Source organism: Monodelphis domestica, chromosome 7, assembly GCF_027887165.1.
Source record: "Monodelphis domestica isolate mMonDom1 chromosome 7, mMonDom1.pri, whole genome shotgun sequence".
NCBI lineage: Eukaryota > Metazoa > Chordata > Mammalia > Didelphimorphia > Didelphidae > Monodelphis > Monodelphis domestica.
The window spans coordinates 65,166,933-65,191,521 of NC_077233.1; the positions used below are offsets into that span (position 1 = coordinate 65,166,933).

The 24,589-nt window shown below is 37.6% G+C and overlaps 1 protein-coding gene across 1 annotated transcript in view; it reads right to left on the reverse strand.

The window, feature by feature from the left end:
- Window positions 1-24,589, reverse strand: part of NUP210 (nucleoporin 210) — a 187,670-nt gene that overhangs the window by 89,106 nt on the left and 73,975 nt on the right. Inside the window, exons 6-12 of the mRNA XM_007500347.3 lie at window positions 23,296-23,428; window positions 17,748-17,906; window positions 16,991-17,059; window positions 15,350-15,456; window positions 14,253-14,393; window positions 13,017-13,154; window positions 10,510-10,665 (exon numbers count right to left, since the gene is read on the reverse strand). Coding sequence (XP_007500409.2) covers window positions 10,510-10,665; window positions 13,017-13,154; window positions 14,253-14,393; window positions 15,350-15,456; window positions 16,991-17,059; window positions 17,748-17,906; window positions 23,296-23,428 — 903 coding nt within the window. The remainder of the gene's footprint in view (window positions 1-10,509; window positions 10,666-13,016; window positions 13,155-14,252; window positions 14,394-15,349; window positions 15,457-16,990; window positions 17,060-17,747; window positions 17,907-23,295; window positions 23,429-24,589) is intronic.

Genomic DNA, 24,589 nt, shown 5'->3' on the forward strand with positions numbered 1-24,589 from the left:
ATGCAAGGATGGTTCAATATTAGGAAAACTATCCACATAATTGACCATATGAACAAGCAAACCGACAAAAATCACATGATTATTTCAATAGATGCAGAAAAAGCCTTTGACAAAATACAACACCCATACCTATTGAAAACACTAGAAAGTATAGGAATAGAAGGGCCTTTCCTAAAAATAATAAACAGTATATACCTAAAACCATCAGCAAACATCATCTGGAATGGGGTTAAACTCAAAGTCTTCCCAATAAGATCAGGAGTCAAACAAGGATGCCCATTATCACCTTTATTATTTAATATTGTACTAGAAACACTAGCAATAGCAATTACAGAAGAAAAAGAAATTGAAGGTATTAAAATTGGCAATGAGGAGACCAAGCTGTCACTCTTTGTGGATGATATGATGATTTACTTAAAGAATCCCAGGGAAATCAACCAAAAAGCTAATCGAAATAATCAACTTTAGCAAAGTTACAAAATAAACTCACATAAGTCATCAGTATTTCTATATATCTCCAACCCAGTTCAGCAGCAAGAATTAGAAAGAGAAATTCCATTTAAAGTCACCTGAGACAATATAAAATACTTAGGAATCTATCTGCCGAGACAAACACAGGAACTATATGAACACAACTACAAAACACTCTCCACACAATTAAAACTAGATCTAAACAATTGGAAAAACATTGATTGCTCATGGGTGGGACGAGCTAACATAATAAAAATGACCATCCTACCCAAGCTTATCTATCTATTTAGTGCCATACCCATTGAACTACCAAAAAACTATTTTACTGAATCAGAGAAAACCATAACAAAGTTTATTTGGAAGAATAAAGGATCAAGGATATCCAGGGAAATAATGAAAAAAAAATACAAAGGAAGGTGGCCTTGCAGTCCCAGATCTCAAACTATATTACAAAACAGCGGTCATCAAAACAATTTGGTACTGGCTAAGAGACAGAAAGGAGGATCAGTGGAATAGACTTGGGGTAAATGACCTCAGTAAGACAGTCTTTGACAAACCCAAAGACCCCAGTTTTTGGGACAAAAATCCAGTATTTGATAAAAACTGCTGGGAAAATTGGAAGACAGTGTGGGAGAGATTGGATCAATACCTCACACCCTACACCAAGATAAACTCAGAATGGACAGATGACTTGAATATAAAGAAAGAAACTATAAGTAAATTAGGTGAACATAGAATAGTATACATGTCAGAACTTTGGGAAGGGAAAGATTTTAAAACCAAGCAAGACTTAGAAAGACTCACAAAATGCAAAATAAATAATTTTGACTACATCAAATTAAAAAGGTTTTGTACAAACAAAACCAATGTAACTAAAATTAGAAGGAAAGAAACAAATTGGGAAACAATCTTCATAACAAAAACCTCTGACAAAGGTCTAATTACTCAAATCTATAAAGAGCTAAACCAGTTATACAAAAAATCAAGCCATTCTCCAATTGAAAAATGGGCAAGGGACACGAATGGGCAATTTTCAGTTAAAGAAATCAAGACTATTAATAAGCACATGAAAAAGTGTTCTAGATCTCTTATAATCAGAGAGATGCAAATCAAAACAACTTTGAGGTATCACCTCACACCTAGCAGATTGTTCAACATGACAGCAAAGGAAAGTAATGAATGCTGGAGGGGATGTGGCAAAGTGTAGTGGAGTTGTGAATTGATCCAACCATTCTGCAGGGCAATTTGGAACTATGCCCAAAGGGCGATAAAAGACTGTCTGCCCTTTGATCCAGCCACAGCACTGCTGGGTTTGTACCCCAAAGAGATAATAAGGAAAAAGACTTGTGCAAGAATATTCATAGCTGCGCTTTTTGTGGTGGCCAAAAATTGGAAAATGAGGGGATGCTCTTCAATTGGAGAATGGCTGAACAAATTGTGGTATGTGTTGGTGATGGAATACTATTGTGCTCAAAGGAATAATAAAGTTGAGGAATTCCATGGAGACTGGAACAACCTCCAGGAAGTGATGCAGAGTGAGAGGAGCAGAACCAGGAGAACATTGTACACAGAGACTGACACATTGTGGTACAAGAGAACGTAATGGACTTCTCCAGTAATGGCTTTACAATGTCCCTGAACAACCTGCAGCGATCTACGAGAAAAAAAAACAAACTAAACTAAACTATCCTCAAGCAGAGAACAAACTGAAGGAGTAAAAACTCCGAGGAAAAGCAACTGCTTGACTACAGAGGTTGAGGGCACATGATCGAGGAGAGATGCTAAATGAGCACCCTAATGCAAATACCAACAACAAGGAAATGGGTTCAGAGCAAGGACACATGTGATACCCAGATGAATCGCGCGTCGGCTAGGGAAGGAGTGGGGGGGGGGGGGGGGGAGAAAATGATCTGTTTCCAATGAACAATGTATGAAAATGACCAAATAAAATAATGTTTTTTAAAAAAAAAGAATTGTGCTAAATGCTGAGGAGATATAAAGAAAAGCAAAAACAGTCTCTGCTCTCAAAGGGCTCATACTCTAATAGGGGAGACAACATAAAAACAACTATGTACAAATAAGATCTAGACAGGATGAATTAGAGATAATTGCAGAGGAAGACACCAACACTAAGAGGTAGTCTAGGGGGAGGAGAAGCCAAAATGGAGGACTTGAGGAAGCATTTTGATGAGCTCTTCTAACATTGCCCTCCAAACAACTTTAAAATAACACTACAAATAGAATTCTGAAGTGGCAAAGCCAACAAAAGCTCCAGCCCAAGACAATATAGGAGATTGGAAAGAGAAACCATTGACAAAAGCAACAGTAGCATTGTGAGCTCTCAAGCCAAAAATGGTAAGGACATCTGGCAGCTGATCAGAAAGATATAATAGGGTATCACTATGTTAGTACTAGATGCAAGACCAGACATTGTTTGACAACTCCATAGCCTATACTCAAACATGGGCTATATTTCAAGGGCACAGAGAGGTACTTTGGCTCAAGAGGGAGTGGAAACCCTGAGAAGTAGTATCACCTCTGGCTCCAAGGAAGAATGGACCACAAGAACAGTATCATTTATGGTTCAAAATGGGCAGGGGCCATGAGAAGCAATATCCATTGCAATGCCAAGGGGTTAGGGAGCCTTCTTGGAGAGAGAACAGAGTGTAGACCAGGAGAATATTGAGTCCACCTTTCCCTATATCATACCACTTTAGAAGCACTGAAAACTTCCAAATACCCTGAATTAGTTCTTAAAAACAGCAATGCAAAAACGCTTGAAACTTAAGACAGTATCTCTACCCCATAAAGTAGGAAGAGAGTTCAACTTTACCATAAAGTTCCAAATCGAGAAACAGGGTGGAAGAATGAGCTAACAATACCAATGAAAAAAACCTTAAAATACCATATGATATTTTTAAAACCATAAAAATCTATGATGGTGATAAGGAAAAACAAAACACAAAACTCAGAAGAAAATGATGAAGTCAGAACAGCTATCAGCAAAATCTCAAAGAAAAATGTGAACAGGACATAAGCCTAACAATAATTCCTGGAAAAACTTAAAAATTACTTTAAAAATCAAATAAGAATGGTAGAATAAAAATAGAAAAATAAATGAGAGCAAAGAAAGAAAATTATTAAGACAATTAACAGGGGAAGCTAAGTGGCACAGTGGATAGAATGCCAGGCACCGGGTCAGAAGGATTTGAGTTCAAATGTGGCCTCAGATGCTTCCTAGCTGGGTGACCCATGGCATGTCACTTAACTCCATTTGCCTAGTACATGCCTTTTTGTCTTAGAGTTGCTACTAGGATAGAAGGTAAGGTTTTTGTTTATTTTTTTAAAGATAATTCACAGCTTGGAAAAAGAGGCACAAAAATCACTACAGAAAATAATGCTTTAAATAACACAACTGGCCAAATGGATGAAGTACAAAAATTCACTAAGACTCCTTAAAAAGTAGAATTGGCCAAATGAAAAAAAGGTACATCTTACTAAAGAGAACTCCAAACTCTCTACTGAAACTGCTACTCAATTCATGCCGATTTGTTTGTTTGGGGTTTTTTCCCTACTTTTTTCCCAGTCACTCTCCTTACCAGCTGTTTTTAGCTGGGGGACTCTTGGCTGAGAAGAGATAAGCCGCTTCTCTTGCCCATTTGTGTGAGCCAGCATTCCCCATTCCTAGCTGCTGCCTTTGGTTGCTGCTGCCTAGCCTACTTGCTCCTAGTCCTAGTCCTGTTCCTATTCCTGTTCCTGTCCCTGCTCTGGCATTGGCCCAGGCCCTGACTTTGTCCCTGCTGGTACCTGTGGCTATATCTCTGAACTCACAAACTTGGAGCAGCTCTCTGGGCAGCTGGTAAAAACCAGAGTGTATTTTCCTTAGGCAAAGATTAGCATCCTAACTCCCTCTTCACGTGGCTGGGGAAACAAATTGCTCCCTAGCATTTTACCTCAGGGGGAAAAAGGAAGGAGGTTACTCTTCCAAAAAGGACATAAAATTGGAAGCATGGGGCATTCTTTGAAAGAGCAGTGCATTACTTATCTAAAAGCTTCCAGTTTTAGTATGTTTTCTACCATTCATGAGTGCACTGATCCTTTCAATTATCTTGCCAGAGATTCAGGGGAGAAATTCATCTCCATACAACCCTTTGCCATTTGGGCCTGCCCAGTCTCTAAGATTCATTCAGTTTGGGATGCCTCAAAACCATGTTCTCACATGCTATGGGAAATACCAGAGCTCTAACGAAAGGAATCTGAATGGATAGAGAAAGGAACTTTAAAGACAACGGAGGTGAAAATTTTAAGCCTTTTCAGACTCCATTGTTTTATGAAAGTCTCTGTATTTTATTGTATTTTGTTGATTATTTTGCTTTAAGATTGAATTTTATTGTTTTAAGTTCATATATTAATGTATTCAACACTATTCTGTTACACTGAGTCAGTTTAATTTTCTGTGTTTTAACTATTAGTTATATTCTGTTACCTTTCCCCTATAACTATACAGAACAAAATATTGTAAAGTCAATAAACAGCTCTTTCATCTATTTTGCATTTAAGTGTCACATAGATGATGGGTCGACTCAACCTGGCTAACAAACTTTGAAGAATTTAATAAGCTAAGAATTTTAAATTGTAATTTTTAGGGGTCTTCAGAACTAATTTTAGGTAACTAGTGGTTTCTGAATAGATGATATTTTCTATTTCTATTTATATTATAACGAATGTTGTATTAAAGATAGAGAACCAAAGAGATGTTCCTACCAAGGTGTTTACCTGAAGCAGGAAGCCGAAAAGAGTTCCTACAAAACTCATCAGCTTAATTTATTTCCACCAGAACAATCTAGATTTCTTGATGATGTTCTAGACCCAAATAAGTTTTACTTTGTTTAAAGATGTTTGCCAAGGTGGAAAGATTTGCTAAATCTGTAAAAATTGTGACAATTATCCATCAGTTAATGGGGTTTTTTTATGCCATACAGCAACTTATATAAAATATGATAGTGGGTTTGTTTGCTATTGTAATTAACTGAGCTATTGTGAATTTGGGGGACTTTGGTACTTCTTTGAATGTGCTTTACATGTTGAACTATTGTTCTTCAAAAAAACTGTTACTTTGTAAAAAGTTGATCATGGCCAAGTTTGAAAAGGAAATGGATCTCATTTTTGAGTGAGAAACCTTTATATTCTACCTTTCCTTAGCTGACACAGTGTGTCAATGATTATAAGCTATATATTTTTTATTTTTAAAAACTTTTTTATTATTGTTTTTGCTTGCATGTGCAATATACTATTTCAGTTTTATTTTTTCTCTCCTTTTTGTATTTGAAGTGCATCAACACTATTGAGAAGATTTTTCATTAATTTTTTTATTTTGTAGTAACATAAGTTTAAAATACATTTGTTCTAATATTAATGCATACCCAAAAAGCTTTGGACTATAAAAATGATGCCACTGATTATTTTTAAAAAATTATGGGACTTTGCTTAATTATTTTTTCTGATTCCAGGAGAAGGGAATAGAAAAAGAGCTATTGCACAGTGCCAACGAAGCACAAAGCTAAACTGCTTAGTACCAAGCAAGTATGAGGTCAAAGAGATCAACCAATCCCAATGGAACTGATGAAATTTTGAGCCAAGACAAGAGGATTTTAACTTGTTTGGGGTTCGAAGATGTAGCTGTTTAGACATATGTCAAATGCGGGTCTTCCTTGTCCCACATTATAACAAGCATCTCAAATGTGGCTCCTACCTGGCTGCTATAATCTGGTACCTTTTCTCTCTTTTATTATATATCAAACTTTCTATAGTCCTGGCTACTGATTGGGTAAATGCATAATTGCTTAAATCATTTTAATTGGGCCCTGATTCAAGGACATGTTACAGATTTATTTTTTCTTTACTTAACTTTGAAACTTTATATTTAATCCAGAAGTTATTTTTTCTCTTTTATTTGGATTTTTTTGGATGTTTTTGATTTCTCTTGTCAATTGATTCATATAACTCATAACTCAGCCATGCATCCCTAAGTGATTCCTGTGTTTTTAAACACCCTCTTCAGGGGATTATGTATAATTATTCTAAAATGCAAAGTTTAAATTCTTATGAGAGTAATTTTAGGTTAAGAAACATGCTAACTCTTCGAATATAGAAAGTGAACTGTTTGGAGAAGGCACCATGAAGATGCCTCCACAGACCACACGCTGTACCAGAAGATCCAGAGTAAACTTTGGGATGTGGTGATTTGAACTGTGTGGGATTGAATGCATTTGTTTTGTATGTATACTCTTATGCCGAAGGGGACTGCCCCCTAACTGGCTTTGTGTCAATATACCTAGCAATCATTGGTTTTGTTCTCTTTTCCTCTTATTCTCAAATTATTGTCATTTCAAAGTTGGTAATGTTTACAAGATCTATTAGAGAGACTAGTCTTCCACAGATCTCAAAGGGGAATGTATAATTAAAAATCTGTTACCCTAAAAAAGAACTACATTTCCCAGGAGCGCACTGACTTCCTGTCATGACATATTTCCTATAGACAGGGGATAAATTGTGTAGGCATTACTATTTTTGCCTCTTTGGCCCTTTTGGGGAGCATTGTGGTGGTGAATGAGGATTTTGAAATGGCTACTCAGCCATGGGTAAGTGGTCTTTTATTAATATTTAATTTTAATTTTTACAGAAGTGCTTTCCTAGTAAAAACAACAGACCTGGAAAATAGATTTATTGGCCATGATCAAACAAAGAGATTAAGACAACATATTTCAAGAAATTATCAAGGAAAACTGACTTGATATCCTAGAACTAGAGGGTAAAATAAAAATTTTAAGAATCTACCAATCACCATCCAAAAGAAATCCCAAAATGAAAACTCCCAGGAATATTATAGCTAAATTACAGAGCCTCTCAAATTGAAGAAAATACTTCAAGCAGCCACAAAAATACCATTCAGGAATCATGGAGCCACAGTCAGGATTATACAATACTTAGCTGATTCTTATTAAAGAGAAGAGTGCTTGGAATATGATATTTCAGAAGGCAAAATAACTGGGATTATAAGCAAGAATAAACTATGCAGCAAAATTTAGTATAGTGGTTCAAAGGGAAGGATATTCAGTGAAATAGAGAACTTTCTGGCCTTCTTAAAGTAAAATCAGTGCTCAACAGAAAGTATGACTTTCAAATACAAAATTCTAAGGTAAACATGAATAAGAAATGAGAAACTCAATAAAATTAAATTGTCTACATTCTTTTTAAAAAAGTGGGATTGGGGTAGATTTGCACATTGGCTACGGGAAGGGAGAGGGAGAGGGGAAGGAATAATGTTCTAAATTGACTAAATTAAATTGTCAAAAATAAAAGTGGGATTGAGAAAGGCTTCTTACAAAGGTTAGATTTTAGTTGAGACTTAAAGGAAGCCAGGGAGTCAGCAATGAGGAAGAATAACATTCTAGGTATGAGGAAAAGCCAGTGAAAATGCCAAAAGTTAGGAGTTAGGAGATAGAGTGTCTAGTGAGAGAAATAGTAAAATACCAGTGTCACTGGATTGAAGAGTACATAAGGAATATGGGAGTAAGAATAATGGAAAGGTACAAAGTGTCAAAGTCATGGGAAACTTTAAAAATCAGAAAATTTTAGAAATATCTATGATTGCTCCCTTCTCATGTAATCTTTGATCCAATCCAACTGTATTTTTGTTCCCAAATCCCACATTCTCCTTCCTCTTTATACCCTGTACCTGAATGCCCTTCCTTCTCAATAACATCTTAGATCCTTAGTTGTTTTCAGAGCTCAGTTCAAACACCACCTCCTACATAAAATCTTCCTTGATCCCCTTCATCAACTAGTGTTTCCCTGCTAAAATTACCTTGGATTTAAAAAATATTTAAAAGTATGTTTTGTCTTGCCATGAAGAATATCAATTCCTTGGAGGACAGAGAATGTTTTCTATTTTCTTTTTATCTCTACTGCACAGCAAAGACCCTAGTATAAAGTAGGTACTTAATAAATGCTTAGCGACTGATTCATTGATTGAATCCGACATCTGAAAACCTGGTATTAAATCCTATCTCTGCTACTAATTCGTTATGTGAATTTAGAGAAGTCAATTTAACTTATTGGTGTTTCAGTTTCTTTAACCATAAAATGAGGTGTTGGGGTTAGATGATCTCCATAGACTTGTTCAAGGACTAAATCCTATGATCAAGAGCTTTGAAACTATTTCCTAGTAAAAGGGTGATAGCAAGTCTTCATGGCATTGTATCTGCTCTGAGTTGTTTACATCCAGTATCTAAATTTTGAAAATCTTACTCAGTGGGTTACTCAGTGGGTTAAGGAAACTGATGGGCTCGATAATAAGAGAATACTTACATCCTGCTTTTGAATTTTCAAAGCATTTCCACAAAAGCTACATCACTTGATAATAACAACAGGTCATATTTATTTAGCACTTTGTTGTTTACGAATAATTAAAGCATTTGGGGCAGACTTCATGATTGTATTTTAGAGATGACATAATTGAGTCAAAGGAAGTTAAATGCCTCCATAGGTTGTCCCAGATCTCACTCATGGCAGGGCTAGGACTTGACCACAGTTCTCCCAATTTTCATTTGTAGGTTCCTTCCATTAAATAACAAACTGTATCATGGTATGTTGAAAAAGTACTATTAAACATGATGGCTAGTTTTTCTTTCCCTATCCCATCCACTATCTTATCTTGCACATATTAAGTGGTTAATAAATGTTTGAACTGAAAATTGAGGCCAGCAGATCAATTTGATTCCAAAACTCTGTCCAAACAGGCCAAATACTGCTGGACACGTGAACTGATATTTGGTAGCTCCCAAAATGTTCAGGCATGGAGAACGTGGTAAAATTGACCTGCCAGTTAAGGAAGATTCTTTCAGGATTTTTTTTCACAGTCAAAAGAAAATATTTATATGGAATGGAGTGTTTAAATGGAAATAGTAGTCCCAGACTGTGAGATCCTTGAAGACCTATGTATCTTTGTATCCTCCCAACAATACCCAGTTCCTTGTACATAGTAGATGGTAGGATCACAAAACATATATACTAAGACTTGGAAAGGACCTCAGTGACCATCTAAATAGCTTCCTCATTTCACAGATGAGGAAATTGAGGCCCAGATGTAAAATGAGTTGTCCAAGGCCACAACGTTAATAATCATCAAAAGAAAACAGGAATCCACACTGAGTTAATAAATGTTTTATACATTCACATTTCTTAAATGAATGAATCAAACTATGGTCTCTTGCTGAAACCACTTGAGTGGTTCAAAAGGCATTTTGGGGCACCTGATTTCGGAAAAGATAGAAGGAGGGGGTTCATGTTATAGGCTAAGCCAGATAAATACTCTACTCAGATCCAGGTGACCTTCTGAGATGACAATTCTTTTATAACTTCAGAGAGATGACAGAAAACACCATAATGGTGATTTTCTGGTTTAAACCATGATGGAGATCAAATATTCAAAAGCCATGGGGAATTGTATAGCCTAAATTGGCTAAAGTAGGATAAGCAGGGAAGGTCCTAAAACAGTCCTCTTTTATCCCCTGACCTTCAGTGTCTAGAATGTCCTCTCTCCCCCTCTCTCTTCTGGAATCCACAACTTTCTTCAAAGTTTATGATCTCCAACTACTAATTCCTCCTCCTTTGCCCAATATCTTTGATATATTTTGGGTTGACTTATACAGGTGTAGGTACTATTTCCCCCAAATGAATGTACATATAAGGTATCTAGGAAAGATGTTATTCTATTTTACTGAAAACGTAACTGAGGTACATTTCCCACAAGAAGGAATGGCAGCTCCTCAAGGTAAAGCTTTTTTGTCTTTGGCTTGGCATCCCCAGTGCCTACACAGTGCCTGATACAAAGGAGGTACCAAGCAAATACCTATTGATTGATTTTAAGTAGGAATGCCTTCCTCTCTCCATTATCATTGACTTTTTGAACTCTCCTCTCCACATAAGAGTCAATCGAGAATCTTGAGTTTTTGATCCATGTACTCATTCCAATACCTTCATGTCTCCGTAGTGTAAAGGATTCTGTACATCATGCGCCTGGATCACGCTAACGCCAATGTCACTGCTGGTTGTCATCACACCCTTGACTGTGACCGTGGCTACCATGTGGCTCGACGAGGACCAGGTGAAGTTCCCACTCCCACCGTGAGCCTAGAAAGGAAGAGAATATTAGTTCAGCATACTGACCTCTCCTTCCCTGAGGGACTTTGATGACTCACCATGTGGGGCATCAGAGGAAGCCTTGCCAAAGGCAGGGGAAATGGAGTCTGGAAACAGAGCACCAGCCCTACATATCGAGAGTCCTTACAGAAAGAAACTCTCTTTCTCAGGGCAGAAATTGGCAGATCTTTGGCTAGTCATCTGTTACTCACTCAAATGCGTGCTGGTCCTGTCTTTCCCAGAATATCTGACATAAGTGCACCACTCTGAGATGTGGCCTACCTAGACACCTGTGATTGCTTATGCCACTGCCTCTGTGGTCAGAGACCCAGCCCACATGAGTCACCTTTCACTATCTGGAAATCAGGCTCCTGGACCCAGATCCTGAGGCAGTGGAGGGTCCTAGTATAAGGACACTAGGGATATCAGCCTTCAAAAATGCAAGGAAGAGATAGAAAGGATCAATGAAAACGAAATGGATTTCTTTTCTTTGTGACACTTTTATGTTTTGCCCCCAAAACAGCAAAGTCCAGTTGGATGTAGGGGCTGAAGAGAGCATGGGTTAGGGGAGAAGGATAGTTTCCCCAATATTCTAGCAGTCTGTATCCCTTTTGGGAGATGTGTGTGTAGGGAAGGTTCAGATCTCTGATTTCTTCAGTGATAAGAATCCCTGAGGGATCTGCTATAGACATTTTCTGCAACTTCTAGTCCTAGAAATTGACAGGGGCTCTGGCATGTCACTTAGCTTGTCTAGGATCAAATAGTCAATATATTCTAGAAGTTTTAAACCAGAACCTGAAACCAGATCTTACAGACTCAAAGGCCAAGCTATACCATGCTCCCTACCTCTCTTAATCCTTTTGACAAAAGGAATTTTCTACATTGTGAACTCTGTAAGGGGAGGAAACACATTTCCTTTGTCCCTGCATCTCCCTCAAAGATTAGTAAAATAAAGTGTTCTGTTTGGAAAGTGCTTAATAAATAGCTGTGAAGAAGTGAATGAATTTCCAGATTGAAAGCATGGTGGCTCTCATTCCAGGGATCTAAACCAGGAGACTTAAGGCCACATTTCCATTTTAAAGGGTCAGGGAGAAGTTTCTTGAGTTCTGTTTTGTTTTGTTTTTTGTAAAAGGATCAGAAAGGAATGGTTCAAAAGTGAAAGAATCCTAAGAAGTTTTATTTCTATGCTCCTTTCCTCCCTAGGCCCAATTCCACTTTTTGGGGGAATGCCATGAAGTAAGGAAGCCATAAGAAGTAGGTACTGACAGGCTAACATTGCAACATAGCAAAACATGGGTGCCTTTCCTAAAGTGGAAAACAGGTATCCAGTTCTCTACCCTGAAAACCAGGCAGGCAAAGGAACAGACTGGACAGAGAGAACTTCTGGCTTAGATTTCTTTCTCTACTAAAACTCTGACTAAGAGAAGGGGTGTTATTGACCCAGTTCTTCCCTCTCCAATAACAGTTCTCCCTTCTCTTGTCTGTAGCTTCTATAGGGAGATGCAACTGCTCAAGAACCAGCTCAGCAGGTCAACCTGCACTGGTACTCTCTGTACCCCAATTCCCCTTTGCCATTCATTTAATTAAAAACTGAATGAATGGGCATGAGTGGTGGGAGAGAACCATGAATTGTGATTTTAAGCAGGAAGGATATGGCCAGAGTCCCCAGAGGCAAGGACCGATGGTGAGTGAGTCATCAGATTTGTTAACAGTCACATCTCCTTTTCACCCATTTCAATAACTATCCTGTTTCATGTATTAGCATATTAGTTGGAGCAGTGAAGGGCAAACAGAATGTCCAAGACCTTTGAGAATGGAAAGACCAAGTTCAAGAAACTTGAAATCCATGAGGAAACTTAAACCTGACCCACATATTTATCTACAAGATTCTAATTCAGCCTTCCACCAGAAATGGAATGTCTCTGTCCCTCCTGAAAAAACAAAACAACACAAAACAAAGCTGGACCTTGTCTAAGAAGGAGATGAAGTTGTCTCCAAGAGGAGTTACAGCCAGGCTACCTTGCCATCTCTGTCATGGAGGTAGTCATGGAGAAAAACAAACCTTTTACAAAATGCATGGAAGAAAGTAAATAATCCACTTGTCCAGAGGGCAATGGTCAGAAGATGATTTACTAGACAAAACCAGTTTAAGCCAGAGCCAAACGTGTCCTGAGATAACTTCAAAGGTTCATTTCCTCTTCACAACAAGGTTGGGGACAAAGTGGAATGACAATACAATTCCCCATGAAAAATACCCATGACAACCGTAACATTGGTTATTTTAGAGACACTTCTTCACTATGATTCAGCATTCAGCATTTTCTGTGGTTGACACTTTTTACCTTTATTGTATATTGATAGGCTCCTGTTTTGGGCTGCCATGGAAACGTCAAGATGCTCGGTGAAAGGGTGATAGGCACATAAATTTCAACTTCCTGTTGATTCCGGACAGGAACTGGTAACGTGTGGACACCTCCATCCTAATAAGGGAAAGCAATAGTTACCATGGCAACTATTTCATCTCACTATCTTTCAAATCAATAAGCTCCTTCTCACCTATCTCCCCACTCCCAGGCCCAGGAATCAGGGGAAAAAAAGAGAGAGAGACAGAGAAAGAGAAAGTGCCACAAACTAGCACCTGCCCATATGATGATGGATGAAAAGCAAACAATGCAATAAACCCTGGCCTCATTGTTTCCATTTTCCCAAGGACAGAGGTTTTAAGTGACACTGGATCTATGGGGGAGAAGAGGAGTGACTAGGCATGTCCTAATGCTGGAATGATCTTTCCTCATCTCTGATTCACAGAATCTCTAGCCTACTTCAAAGAACATTTCAGGTGCCACCTCCTACACATGACCATTACTGATCACTCCCAGTAGTTGAGTGTCCTCTCTCTCTCAAAATTACTTTGTATATATGTTGTATTGATTTATCTGTGTATATGCTGTAACCAACCCACAGAATAAGCTCCATATTAGGAGCACACATGGACAGTACATCAATCTCCATGATTTCCTTGAAGGCAAAGGGCTATTTCATTTTTACCTTTCATTCCCCTGCTCTTAGGATAATACCTTGCACATAGTAATCAATTAATAAATTTTTGTTCAATCAAAGAGAATCCTGTAAAATACAGGTTGGGGGAAATTTATAGGAAAGGAGGGGAAAATGGGGGAAATGGCCAATTTCTGCCAAATCCATGACAATTATGCATTCTGGTAGAAATCATTACAGACCAGAAGATGACTGATTTACATGCAAGAATATGGGGGGGCGGGGGGGGGGTTGAGAATTCTATCCTGAAAAAGATGGTTTTTTTCCATTATTCCTTATCATGAACACAATTAGACACAGCAGGCCAAGGGTTCAGAACTACAATGTCCCCAAACGCAATGGTTTCAAGTGTTTGCCCTGAATCTTAGCAAACTTTACTCTTTGGATAAAGAAGGGAAAGCACACCAAACTTTGTGATTTCCCCCTAGAGAAGTATCATTTCTTTTTGTTGAAGAAACTGCCATGGTAGAGGATTAAAAGAGATGAAGGAAAAAATGAAGGGCTTATTAGGAAAGGTTTACCTGATCCACCACAGAGGTGAGAGCTGCATCAATCACTGTCTGTCCCTTTTTTATTGCCTTAACTTGATGGTATGACCCATTCTTAGAGGACTCAAGTACCTCAAAATACTCCATAGGCAATGTGGTATCAATTCTGATATTCTGGAAATCAAAACAGATAAGATTAATAGCTCCCAATTACTGACCTATAGAAGTATGACTAAAATACTTCCATTTAAAAAGAAAGAGAAACTTAATATTAAGGCCTTAGTAAATCTAATTTCCAAGAAGGAAAAATTGGCCTTTTTGATTCAATTGAATAAGAAGAGGGAAAAGAGCAACTTCTCTGAAAAAATCAGACACTTATTTCTTTCCCTGGATATTAACCCCACTTTGACCTAGAAAACAAGCTATTATCAAGAAATTTGGACTAAGAAAAATAAAACAAATGCAACAGGAAACACATGAGAATTCTCTAATTTATCTGTCATTCCCATGCTGAGAAATTCATTAGAATGCACAAATTATCAGTCAGAAAATGCACGTGACACTGGCTACATGAAGACATTGCCTCAAGGTCTACACCTGAAATATCATTGCTTACAAAAACAAAAAACAAATAAACAAAAAATCCAGTTCTTCAAGCACTCCTAAAGTGCAGGGACAATCATTACACTGAAGAAGAGAAGATAATGTGGTGACTGTAAAAAAAAAAAATCTCTTTTACTCTTAACCCAGTCTTAAACCAAGGTCTTTTTATCACTTCCCTCTTTCCATGTCCATATTTCGATTAACTTTTAACAACTGTTGGATTTACTTTTAGCCAATGTTTACAGGCTAATGTTTAAAAGCATTGGAATTAGGGTACTGTGTATAAACTCAATTCTCTTTGGATCTGAGTGTTGTCAGGCAAGACTATGAGCCTTCTTTAAGAATATGACAAGCCAATGAGTAGGTAAAGGATTCTGACATTAACCACTAAATTAACCACTCTTGGAAACCCTTCAGAACTCAAAAGTCGCAGGGGGATGCTTGAATGGTTGCTATATTCATGGCTGGTATGACTCTGAATTAGACCCAGGGACATTGTAGGGAATCATTCCTTGGTATTTACTTACATCTGATAAATACACCTTGTTGCTTGATTTATCATATACTTCAATGCTGATTTCATAAAACCGGCCAGTTTCAAGGACCCATCTATCCCCAGGCTGTATCGTGAAGCCTATAAAGCATAGAAACAAAGCAGTTTGACTATTTAATTTTTGCAATAGAAGTCTATCTATCATTAAATGTTCTTACTCAATAGCTGCCCCTTTATATGGAGAGAGAATGTTACTACTCCACCATTAGAATGTAACAAGAAAATCAATTTTACATCCTTATCCCATAGTTAAAAAAAAAATGGGGGAGGGGGCTAGGCTGAGTCATCCCCCCTCTCCTTTTACTGGCTCCCATTCATAATACATTTGAAAGACGATTAAGCAAACCTAGAGGAATCAGTCAGCATCCAGGACTATTGGGGTTAGTCTATAATCATGGGAAAGATTGAAATTAATTGGCCAATGAGGTTCATACTGATAGCTTTGTCTGCATGAATCCTGTGTTCTAGGTAAATGAACTGACCAGCAAATACCAGCAAATGTAATGACCCATGATGAAACCAATAATGCCTAAGATGCCCAGAACATATTTTAAAAGCCCAGATTTGGCTTCCTCAGCTATATGAAAATAATAATCTGACAATGATATTTTCAAAAAGAATTGAATTCTAACCAGGGCAAAAATTCCAAATTTTTGGCAGCAAATCTAAAATGATCTCTACCACCACATAGTGTCAGAGGTTGACATCACTGAGGTATCACAGCACATTTAATGTATAAGTGGTTTCAAATAGAAGGAAAAAAATGGCACATTCGTGAAATGCTATATGATGTATGTCCTAAACTTCTCTCAAATGGCTAGTATGGTTAGAGAGGCTCTTTTCCCTTGCTTCTTTCCTTTGTCCTCTACGATCAGCTCTCCTTCCCAAATACTCCAGTTTCATGACAAATTGCCTATAAATCCACAATCCCATCATGCCCACTTTCCCAAGGGAGGGAGGAAAATAGAATGAAACAAAGGGACATTTTTAGGACTTGAGTGTAAGTTTTCTAATAAAGAGATACCTTAAGAAATTCATAAAAAAACAATACTGATGATCCTCAGGCTTTTCTGGGTATCTCAAAATATTCTCTCTATTTTATTCCTCTTCCTTCCCCTTCCTTTTTGCCAAACCATCACCAAGGATCAAACTGAGTGGGCCTGTATTCTGCTTTTTCTCCATATGTCTGCACACTGCCCTGGTAGAAATGCTGGGAAGAAGCAATAGCCAAAAAGTAGCCAGCACAAAGAGGACAACTAAAGGGCTTGCATTCAACTACTAATAAGATCCTCAAGGTCCACATGGGCCAGAATAGGGTGAATCACCTTTACATGTGTTTAAAAAAATATACACACATGTGTGTATACACACACAAGTATACATGTTCACATATGCATGTTTGTATGTGCATATACACCTGTGTTGTAGAAATATTGCCTAAACACATAAAAGATACTATATCTACATAGTTATATTAACATACACTTAAATGCATGCATACATATGGTGGGTAGGTATGAGCGTCTGTATGTGTAAGCCTGTGACATTTTAAGAATTGTTCTAATAAATTGTGATTTTGAATTCACTGTAAAGTAGTCAGGAAATAGATACTCACCCAAGTATCCAGGTTCCACAACATAAATCGTGCTATTGGGTAATCTGGAAGCACCCTGCATACGAATGCCTAAAGTCTTAATTAAGGAACAAAGCCATTGGGAGAAAATAAACTTATTAGATGGGGACTAAGCTCATTTTTGCCTGATTGATTAACTGGTATTTGTGTCAGAGACCAAATCTCTAAAGAGATCAAAATAATTTTTAAAATATATAATTGCCTCTGGCTGTTTTCCACATTGGCAGTCTGGAATAGTTATTTCCCAGAACTCTAGACAACATGATGGATAGCTTTTTATACCAACAGAATGATTTCTTTACCAAAAACAACCACTGAACTAAAAACAACAACAAACTTTCAGAGAATCCCAGGTGTCTATGCAGAAACTATCTAATCCTCAGATGATTTTTCCAATAATCTATAGCACAGACCATTGTGAAAGGCTTCTAAGCCCTTAAGAAGATTCTGGACAAAAAGAATGATGCCATCCCTTTATTTGCGATTTCTCATTTCTAGGGTTTGAACTAGTGAGTCATCTGGAGAGGTGTGTGATTCAGTGTTGCTATTGCAACTCTTTCTGATTTTCAGATCATTGGGAGAAGGCAGGGATATTTTTAGCCTGGCCATGGGTTTGGAAGAGAAAAACATCTCCACATCAAAAGGCATTTGGGGAACTCAAGTACATCCTGAGCAAGAGTGCACATGCACACACACACACACACACACACACACACACACACACTCACACACAGGATATTTTTGTGTCCCAGCACCAGGTTAGTCTGTCCCTGCTGCAATGCAGTCACTGTTGATGTCGCTTGAATCAACTTGGCGACAGGCCGTGTTGGGTCTCCCTCGGGGCCAAGAACGTTGTTCTGGAGCTGCAGTTCGTACTGATCAGAAGGCATCGTTAATTCTGTACGTGGGAAAGACAAAACAAGAACGAGGAGAAAAGTAGAACAATAATGTTGCTCCCTTGCCAAGAACTATGAATCTTGTTAAAGGCAGCAGATAGACTTGAAAAATGGAAAAGAAAGCAAAAATCAGACTGTCACAGCATATGGAAAAAGCTGACAGTTTTGCTAAGAAATCTACAGAAGAGCATAGTCATAAACAACCTGGGACCTCCTTCCCCCTTTAAATTAACTATAGCCTTTGAGGAAAATTTCCCAGCTACTTAAAGAATAATGACATTAGAGTCATTTCTGTTCACCACAGCAGGAGATTTTTAGGGTATCAGTTGAGCTCGTTGCTATGCCATCTTGAAAGCAGGAGCAGGGCAAGCTGAATAAGCCACATCAGCTATGGTTACTAAAAAGCTTCTGAAAGATAATCTTCGTTAGTTTGAGGATGTTGGGGGTCTGTAATTTGTAGGGAATTTTACCCTAATCTCCAGTAGATACTATCTTGATGACCCATCAACTTTGTCTTCTTTTGTTCTATCAGGGACATTTTGGAGCAACTAATAAATTAGTAACATAAGAAACATGATTTCTTAAGGGAAATTTGTGATTTTTGTTGTAGCACTTGTGATTTGGTATTCATTTGTTTCTTTTATAAGATAGATGGAGAACACAATTTCAGTCATCTTATTTTACTTGAGGGATGGGGGAGAGTGGTCAGTCAAATCTTTAGATTTCTATCCTATGTGACCTCCTTTCACTGAAATCCCTTTATTAAAGTGACATGGGAGAGGAGAGTCATGATATAAGGAACCAGGGGCATTATAGCTAGAAGCATTTTCACAGTTCCAAAGAACTATGCCCCAAATTATGGCCCCAAGATGGCTCAGTCACTGATTTTTTTTCTCCTTTCTTGTTTATTAGCAACATAAGAAGAAAGTAAGTCTATTCCTTCTAAATTTTTTACCATATACTCAGAATACGAGTCACTATAGGTTAAAAATCATTACAAGACCTAATTGTCAACTCAAGCAGCATCATTTCAATATTCTAAAAACACCTGCTAAGAGTCAGCTTCTCCTAAAACCCAAAAATACTTCCAAAATATATGAAGCACTTTCAAAAACTGTATAAACTCATTCTGACCCTGTGACAGAAGGTAGTTCAGTGTTCTCTCTATTCATATACCTAACACAGTGCTGGCTATTGCCTAATAAACATTTGTTGATTGTTATGTACAGCATTTATCAATACAGACGAAGAAAGATACTAGGTTATATCAGGCATGAGAAGTTCACTTTATTGAGTGACATGAGAGACGAGAACCCCAATATAAGTGCCAGGGGCATGAGAGTGAAGGGGCTTTTTCCCCATAATTTCCACCCTAAATTATGGGCCCAAACTGGGGCCACAAATAACTAGCAAAATTGATGATACTGATGAGTAAAATTGATGATGCAAAGTAGAAAGAGCACTGAAATAGGATTCTGAAGATCTGGGTTTCAGTTCTAGCTCTTCTTCCCTGTATGACTCTGGGGGACTTTCCAGGTCTGTTTTCTCATTTGTAAAATGAAGAGTATGGACTCAAGGATATCAAAGGACTATTCCAGCTCTAAATCTGTGACTTTATGATGTGCTTCTGAGGGATTGATCACAGAAGCCAATAACAATCCTTCCAACATATAGAAGGGTAGGGACTGCACTTTCCAAAACAGCTTGAGGAAAACCCAATTCTATGAAAGTCTGGATTTGCCAAACTCAGTGAGAAAAAAGGATCCTTTACTTGATAAGATGTTGTGGCAAACACTCTCTTATAGGACACTTAGGTGTTGGTTTTTAGAAGTAATCACCTAAGTAATTGTTAGAGAATTTCAGAGTGAGATAGGTCATTAGAGATGATGTCTACTCCAACTTTTTCATTTTATAGATTAGGAAATGAATCTTAGAGGAAGAAGGTATTGATTGACTGCCCACTTTGTACCAGGAAGATACTCTTGACAGAGACTGAAGCTAGCATGAGGGAATGATTAGACAGAGCTGATGAGAATATCTGCTGACCCTAGCAAGGCTCGATATTATACTCAGGGGCCTGACTGCTGCCTGATGCCCTGCCAAGCCCCCAGCTTCATCAAGCTCTGATTTGACTCTAGTGTTCTACCCTTGCTTCAAATTACAGAAATCAAAGCCAGCTAATTAACTCCAAAATGAAGATGTTGGTCACTGTAGCTTCAGAGAAATGTATCAGTGACCTATGGCAGCTGTGCTCAAGAGACATGGTCCAGGGAGAATCGTGTGGGAAGATCTATGCACCCCTCTCTGTGCCTTTTTCCAGCTTCTTGCCCTGATGTTCTTCTCTCCTGTCCTATCATAATACAATGGGAAACTGTGGCTCAATCTATAGTTATGTAATCTATGTACAACTTTATAGAAATATGACCATTAAGACTCAACAAATAAAGCATACTGTCCTCCATAAACAAAGATCATGGACAACATTAGTGGTCTACTATATAAAGAGTACTTGCTTTGAGCTTTTCTCTACTCATTAAATTGGATTTATACTGAACCATCCATGCTCTCACCCAGGTCTCTTACCATTGTCTCTTTAGCTCATTATTCAGAGTACAAAATTAAACTCTATCAAGGAGAAACCTGAACATTGAGAGGCTCTGGCTCAATGAATTTAACAAAATCTCATCAACATAAAAGAAGAGTTTCAATATACAATTTTTTAAATGGAATATAATTCCTTAAGCATGACCTAGTATAGCAAGGATAAGAAATGTAAAAGGAATCTACTGTTGTATTAATAACATTGCATATTCAAAGTTTGGGCTTTAATCTACAACCATAGTTTCTTTAAAATTTCATTCCAGACTTCTAATCACTTTATGGTCCTTAAATTTTTAAAAAGACAGATTCCCAAAGAGCAGCAAAAGAGGCAGGATAATGGGCAATGGGCTAACAGGCAATTTCCACCATCTGCACATGTATAAACACATGTGGACTATTCCAAAAGGATCCCACGATCTGGTGGGACCAAATACCAACTTTACTAGAAGAAAACAGTTTCTCTTTCTATCTAAAAAGGGCAGAACTGTTTTGAAACTTGTTCATAGTTCTAACTCTATTCAATGTCCTTCAAACAAACCCATTTTCATAAACGGGAGCCTGTTCCAAAGACAAGACTTTCATCATCATTTTAACACCTCCTATCTCTTATGTATTTTAAAACACCAACTTCTTTGACATTTTTTGAAGAGGGATAACTTTTGAAGAAGGATAATCTGGATATAAGGGCTTCCCTAAAAGTAGCATCCTTGGACCTTACCTGGTCCGTCCCCAAACTTCAAATCTACCCCATCCACCTCACTCGCAAAGGATAATCTCAATTTCCAATTCAATCAACTCCTCTACTCCATATGTCAAAGCTTCTCTAGATCTTCACCCATTGCTTCTTCCTTCCCCTCTAGCTCAGAAGAAGAGATGGTTCTTCTTCTTCTTCTTCTTCTTCTTCTTCTTCTTCTTCTTCTTCTTCTTTTTTTAAACCCTTACCTTCCACCTTAGAAACAATACTATGTATTTGGTTCTAAGACAGAAGAGTGGTAAGGGCTAGGCAATGGGGGTTAAGTAACTTGCCCAGGATCACCCAGCTAGGAAGTATCTATGGTCAGATTTGAACTGAGGACCTCCCATCTCTAAGCCTGGCTCTCAATCCACTCAGCTACCCAGCTGCCCCCAGAGATGGTGCTTCTTGCACTCCAAGTCTAACTCTTTTAGATGTACCACTGATCTCTTCCCATCTGTCTATCCTACCATACCTGAACCCTTACTGAAATGCCTCTCTTTAAGGTGACCAATAATATACTAGCTTTGAAATCCAATTGTCTTTCTTCTTTAAATCTGTATCCATACTAAGTATCAGCTCCAAAGCAGAATGGTATGGGTTAGGCAATGGGAGTTAAGTGACTTGTCCAGGGTCATACCACTAGGAAGTATCCAAGGTCATATTTGAATCCAGGACCTCTTATCTCCAAGTATCCATTAAGATACCCAACTTCCTTTTCCTAGTCTTTGTTCTCCTTAATCTCTCTGAAAAATTGGATACTACTGACCACTAATTTTCTGATGCTCTCTCTGCCACTAATTTCCTTGGGAAACTTACTAGATTAATCATCTGCCCCTTCCCAAGTTACTATCCCAACCAATTCATTTTCATCTTGTTATGATTAATATTATCTTAACAGACTGACTTTTTGGTAAGAATATAAATTTACTGATTATATTAGGTTTATTGGCTAGGCCATCATCATAATCAATAAAGTTATAGTCTCTAATAATTGATTCTCAAAAACCAGAGACCTCACCTAACTAGGCTAGGCAGTCTAATAGATTTTTAGGAGCTTATTATTCAGGTCCTCCCTTGACCATTCTAAGACATTTTAAATTAAATCCTCTCCCCACCTCCCCATACCAACATCACGGGAAACACATAAACAGAACAATTTCCCCCTTCAATTATTAAACAAAATCTGTTAAAAAGGAAGATATTCCTAGGGGTTCCCAAGGACAAAGAAAATGCAAAAAGCAGCAGACTAGATAGCATCTGTGAAGATCCCAAACAGAGAAATACATGGTAATTCCCCCTAATATATAGGAATTAAAATGGTAGATTGAAAATTGTGAGAATTTTTTTTTAATCTACTCTTCTACATTGACTCCTTCTTCTCAACCATCCTTTTTGACCTCTTTGCAACCTTTAACATTGTTGATCATAATCTCCTCCCAGATACTCCTTCTTCTCTTGAGTATTTATGTATCTATTCTCTCCTGGTTCTCTTATATAATCTCTTCTAGGTTTCTGATTCCTTTCCTAACTGTCTGACTACTCCTTGTTCATCTCCTTTTGCTGGTCTTCATCACAGATCACATTCATTAACTGTGGGTATCCCTGAAGGTTCCTATCACAGTCTCCTTTGGCTTTCCACTCCATATTATTTCAATCTACTCAGTTTTCATGGGTTCAACTATTGTTTCTATGCAGATGATTCCCATATTCCTATATATAGCCCTCAACTTTTTCTTGAGTTCCAGCCTCATATCACCAACTGCCTCTTAGACATTTCAAATTAGATATCTCATAGGTATCTCAAACTTAACCTCTCCAAAAGAGTATTTATAATCTTTCTCTCCTCCTTCCAAAATCTTATACTCGATCTCATGAATAGTAATGAAAGGAAATTTATTTTTGTTCACTGAATATTTTTTAAATTTAAATTAAAAAAAAACATCAAGGAAAACAAAAACTTCTGCTTTCCTACACTACCCAAAGCACCTTTTCCTCACTTCTGCTCTTGAAAATTAAATAAACTTACATAAAGGACAAAGTTAAGCAAAACTCACCTGTAATTTTTCCTTGCCTGATTTTCTGGACCTTGTAGTGAATAGAGGTCCCCACCAACAGATAAATGTCATAAGCTGGGTTCAAAAGGATGTTTTCCAAAATTAGTAGCCTGACTTCTGCAGGATGGACATTCTTCAAATACAGAAATGGAAAGGGTCAGACAAAGATTTTATATGCATAATTTATTTTTAAATTTTAGCCTGGGGTGGGGAAATTAAAGAAAAATAAAAAGTAGACTATTATGCAATAATTGCACATCTTCCTGTAAAAAACCCCAAATCTCAAATAGCTGGTACAGAACCCCTAAAGGCATTGCATCAAAGTCTATTGCAATAAATGTCACTACAACAATTTCCAAATAACAAATAGGTCTTCTAATCTCTACTGTATATAACCAGACATTCCAGACAGTCCCTTTGAATGGATTAGAAAAAGGATTTGACAATATTCCTTGAGTAGAAACTCTATTATTACTGATGTTTCTCAGCCATAATATGGGGTCTTTGTTTCCCTTCACTCAAAAGTTAGATAACATAACAAATAACAAGAGAGAGACAAAGCCAGAGAAAGACATGTGGACTAATTTTCTATTTTATACATTTAAGGCAAAGATATAGAAGACCAAGGAAGAAAGAGAGAAGAAAATAAAGAGAAGGAGAGAACAGAATTTGAGAGAATGAATATAGAGATAGACAAAGAATGCCTAAGAGTGGGAGAAGGCAAAAGAACCAAAGAGAGAATAGAGGATAAATTCACATATTTGTAGGCTAAATATAGACATTTGCAGAGTAATGTCATCTTGAGTCACTGGGAACAAGCACTTCCTACTACTTGCTCTAGTAGCTGGTTGAAGTTGAAAGGAACGACCTCCAGGAAGTGATGCATAGTGAAAGGAGCAGAACCAGGAGAACATTTTACACAGAGATGGATACACTGTGGTATAATCAAATGTAATGGGCTTCTCTACTAGCAATAGTGCAATGATCCAAGACAATTCTGAGGGACTTATGAGAAAGAGCATCATCTACATTCAGAGGAAGAACTGTGGGAGCAGAAACACAGAAGAAAAACAACTGTTCAATCACATGGGTCAATGGGGATGTGATTGGGGATGTAGACTCTAAACGATTACCCTAGTACCAAAATTAATGGTATAGAAATGGGTCTTGATCAATGACACATGTAAAACCCAGAGGAATTGCGTGTCAGCTACAGAAGAGGGGTTGTGGGAGGGTAGGGAAAGAACATGAATCTTATAACCATGAAAATTTTTTCTAAATTAAATAAGATTTT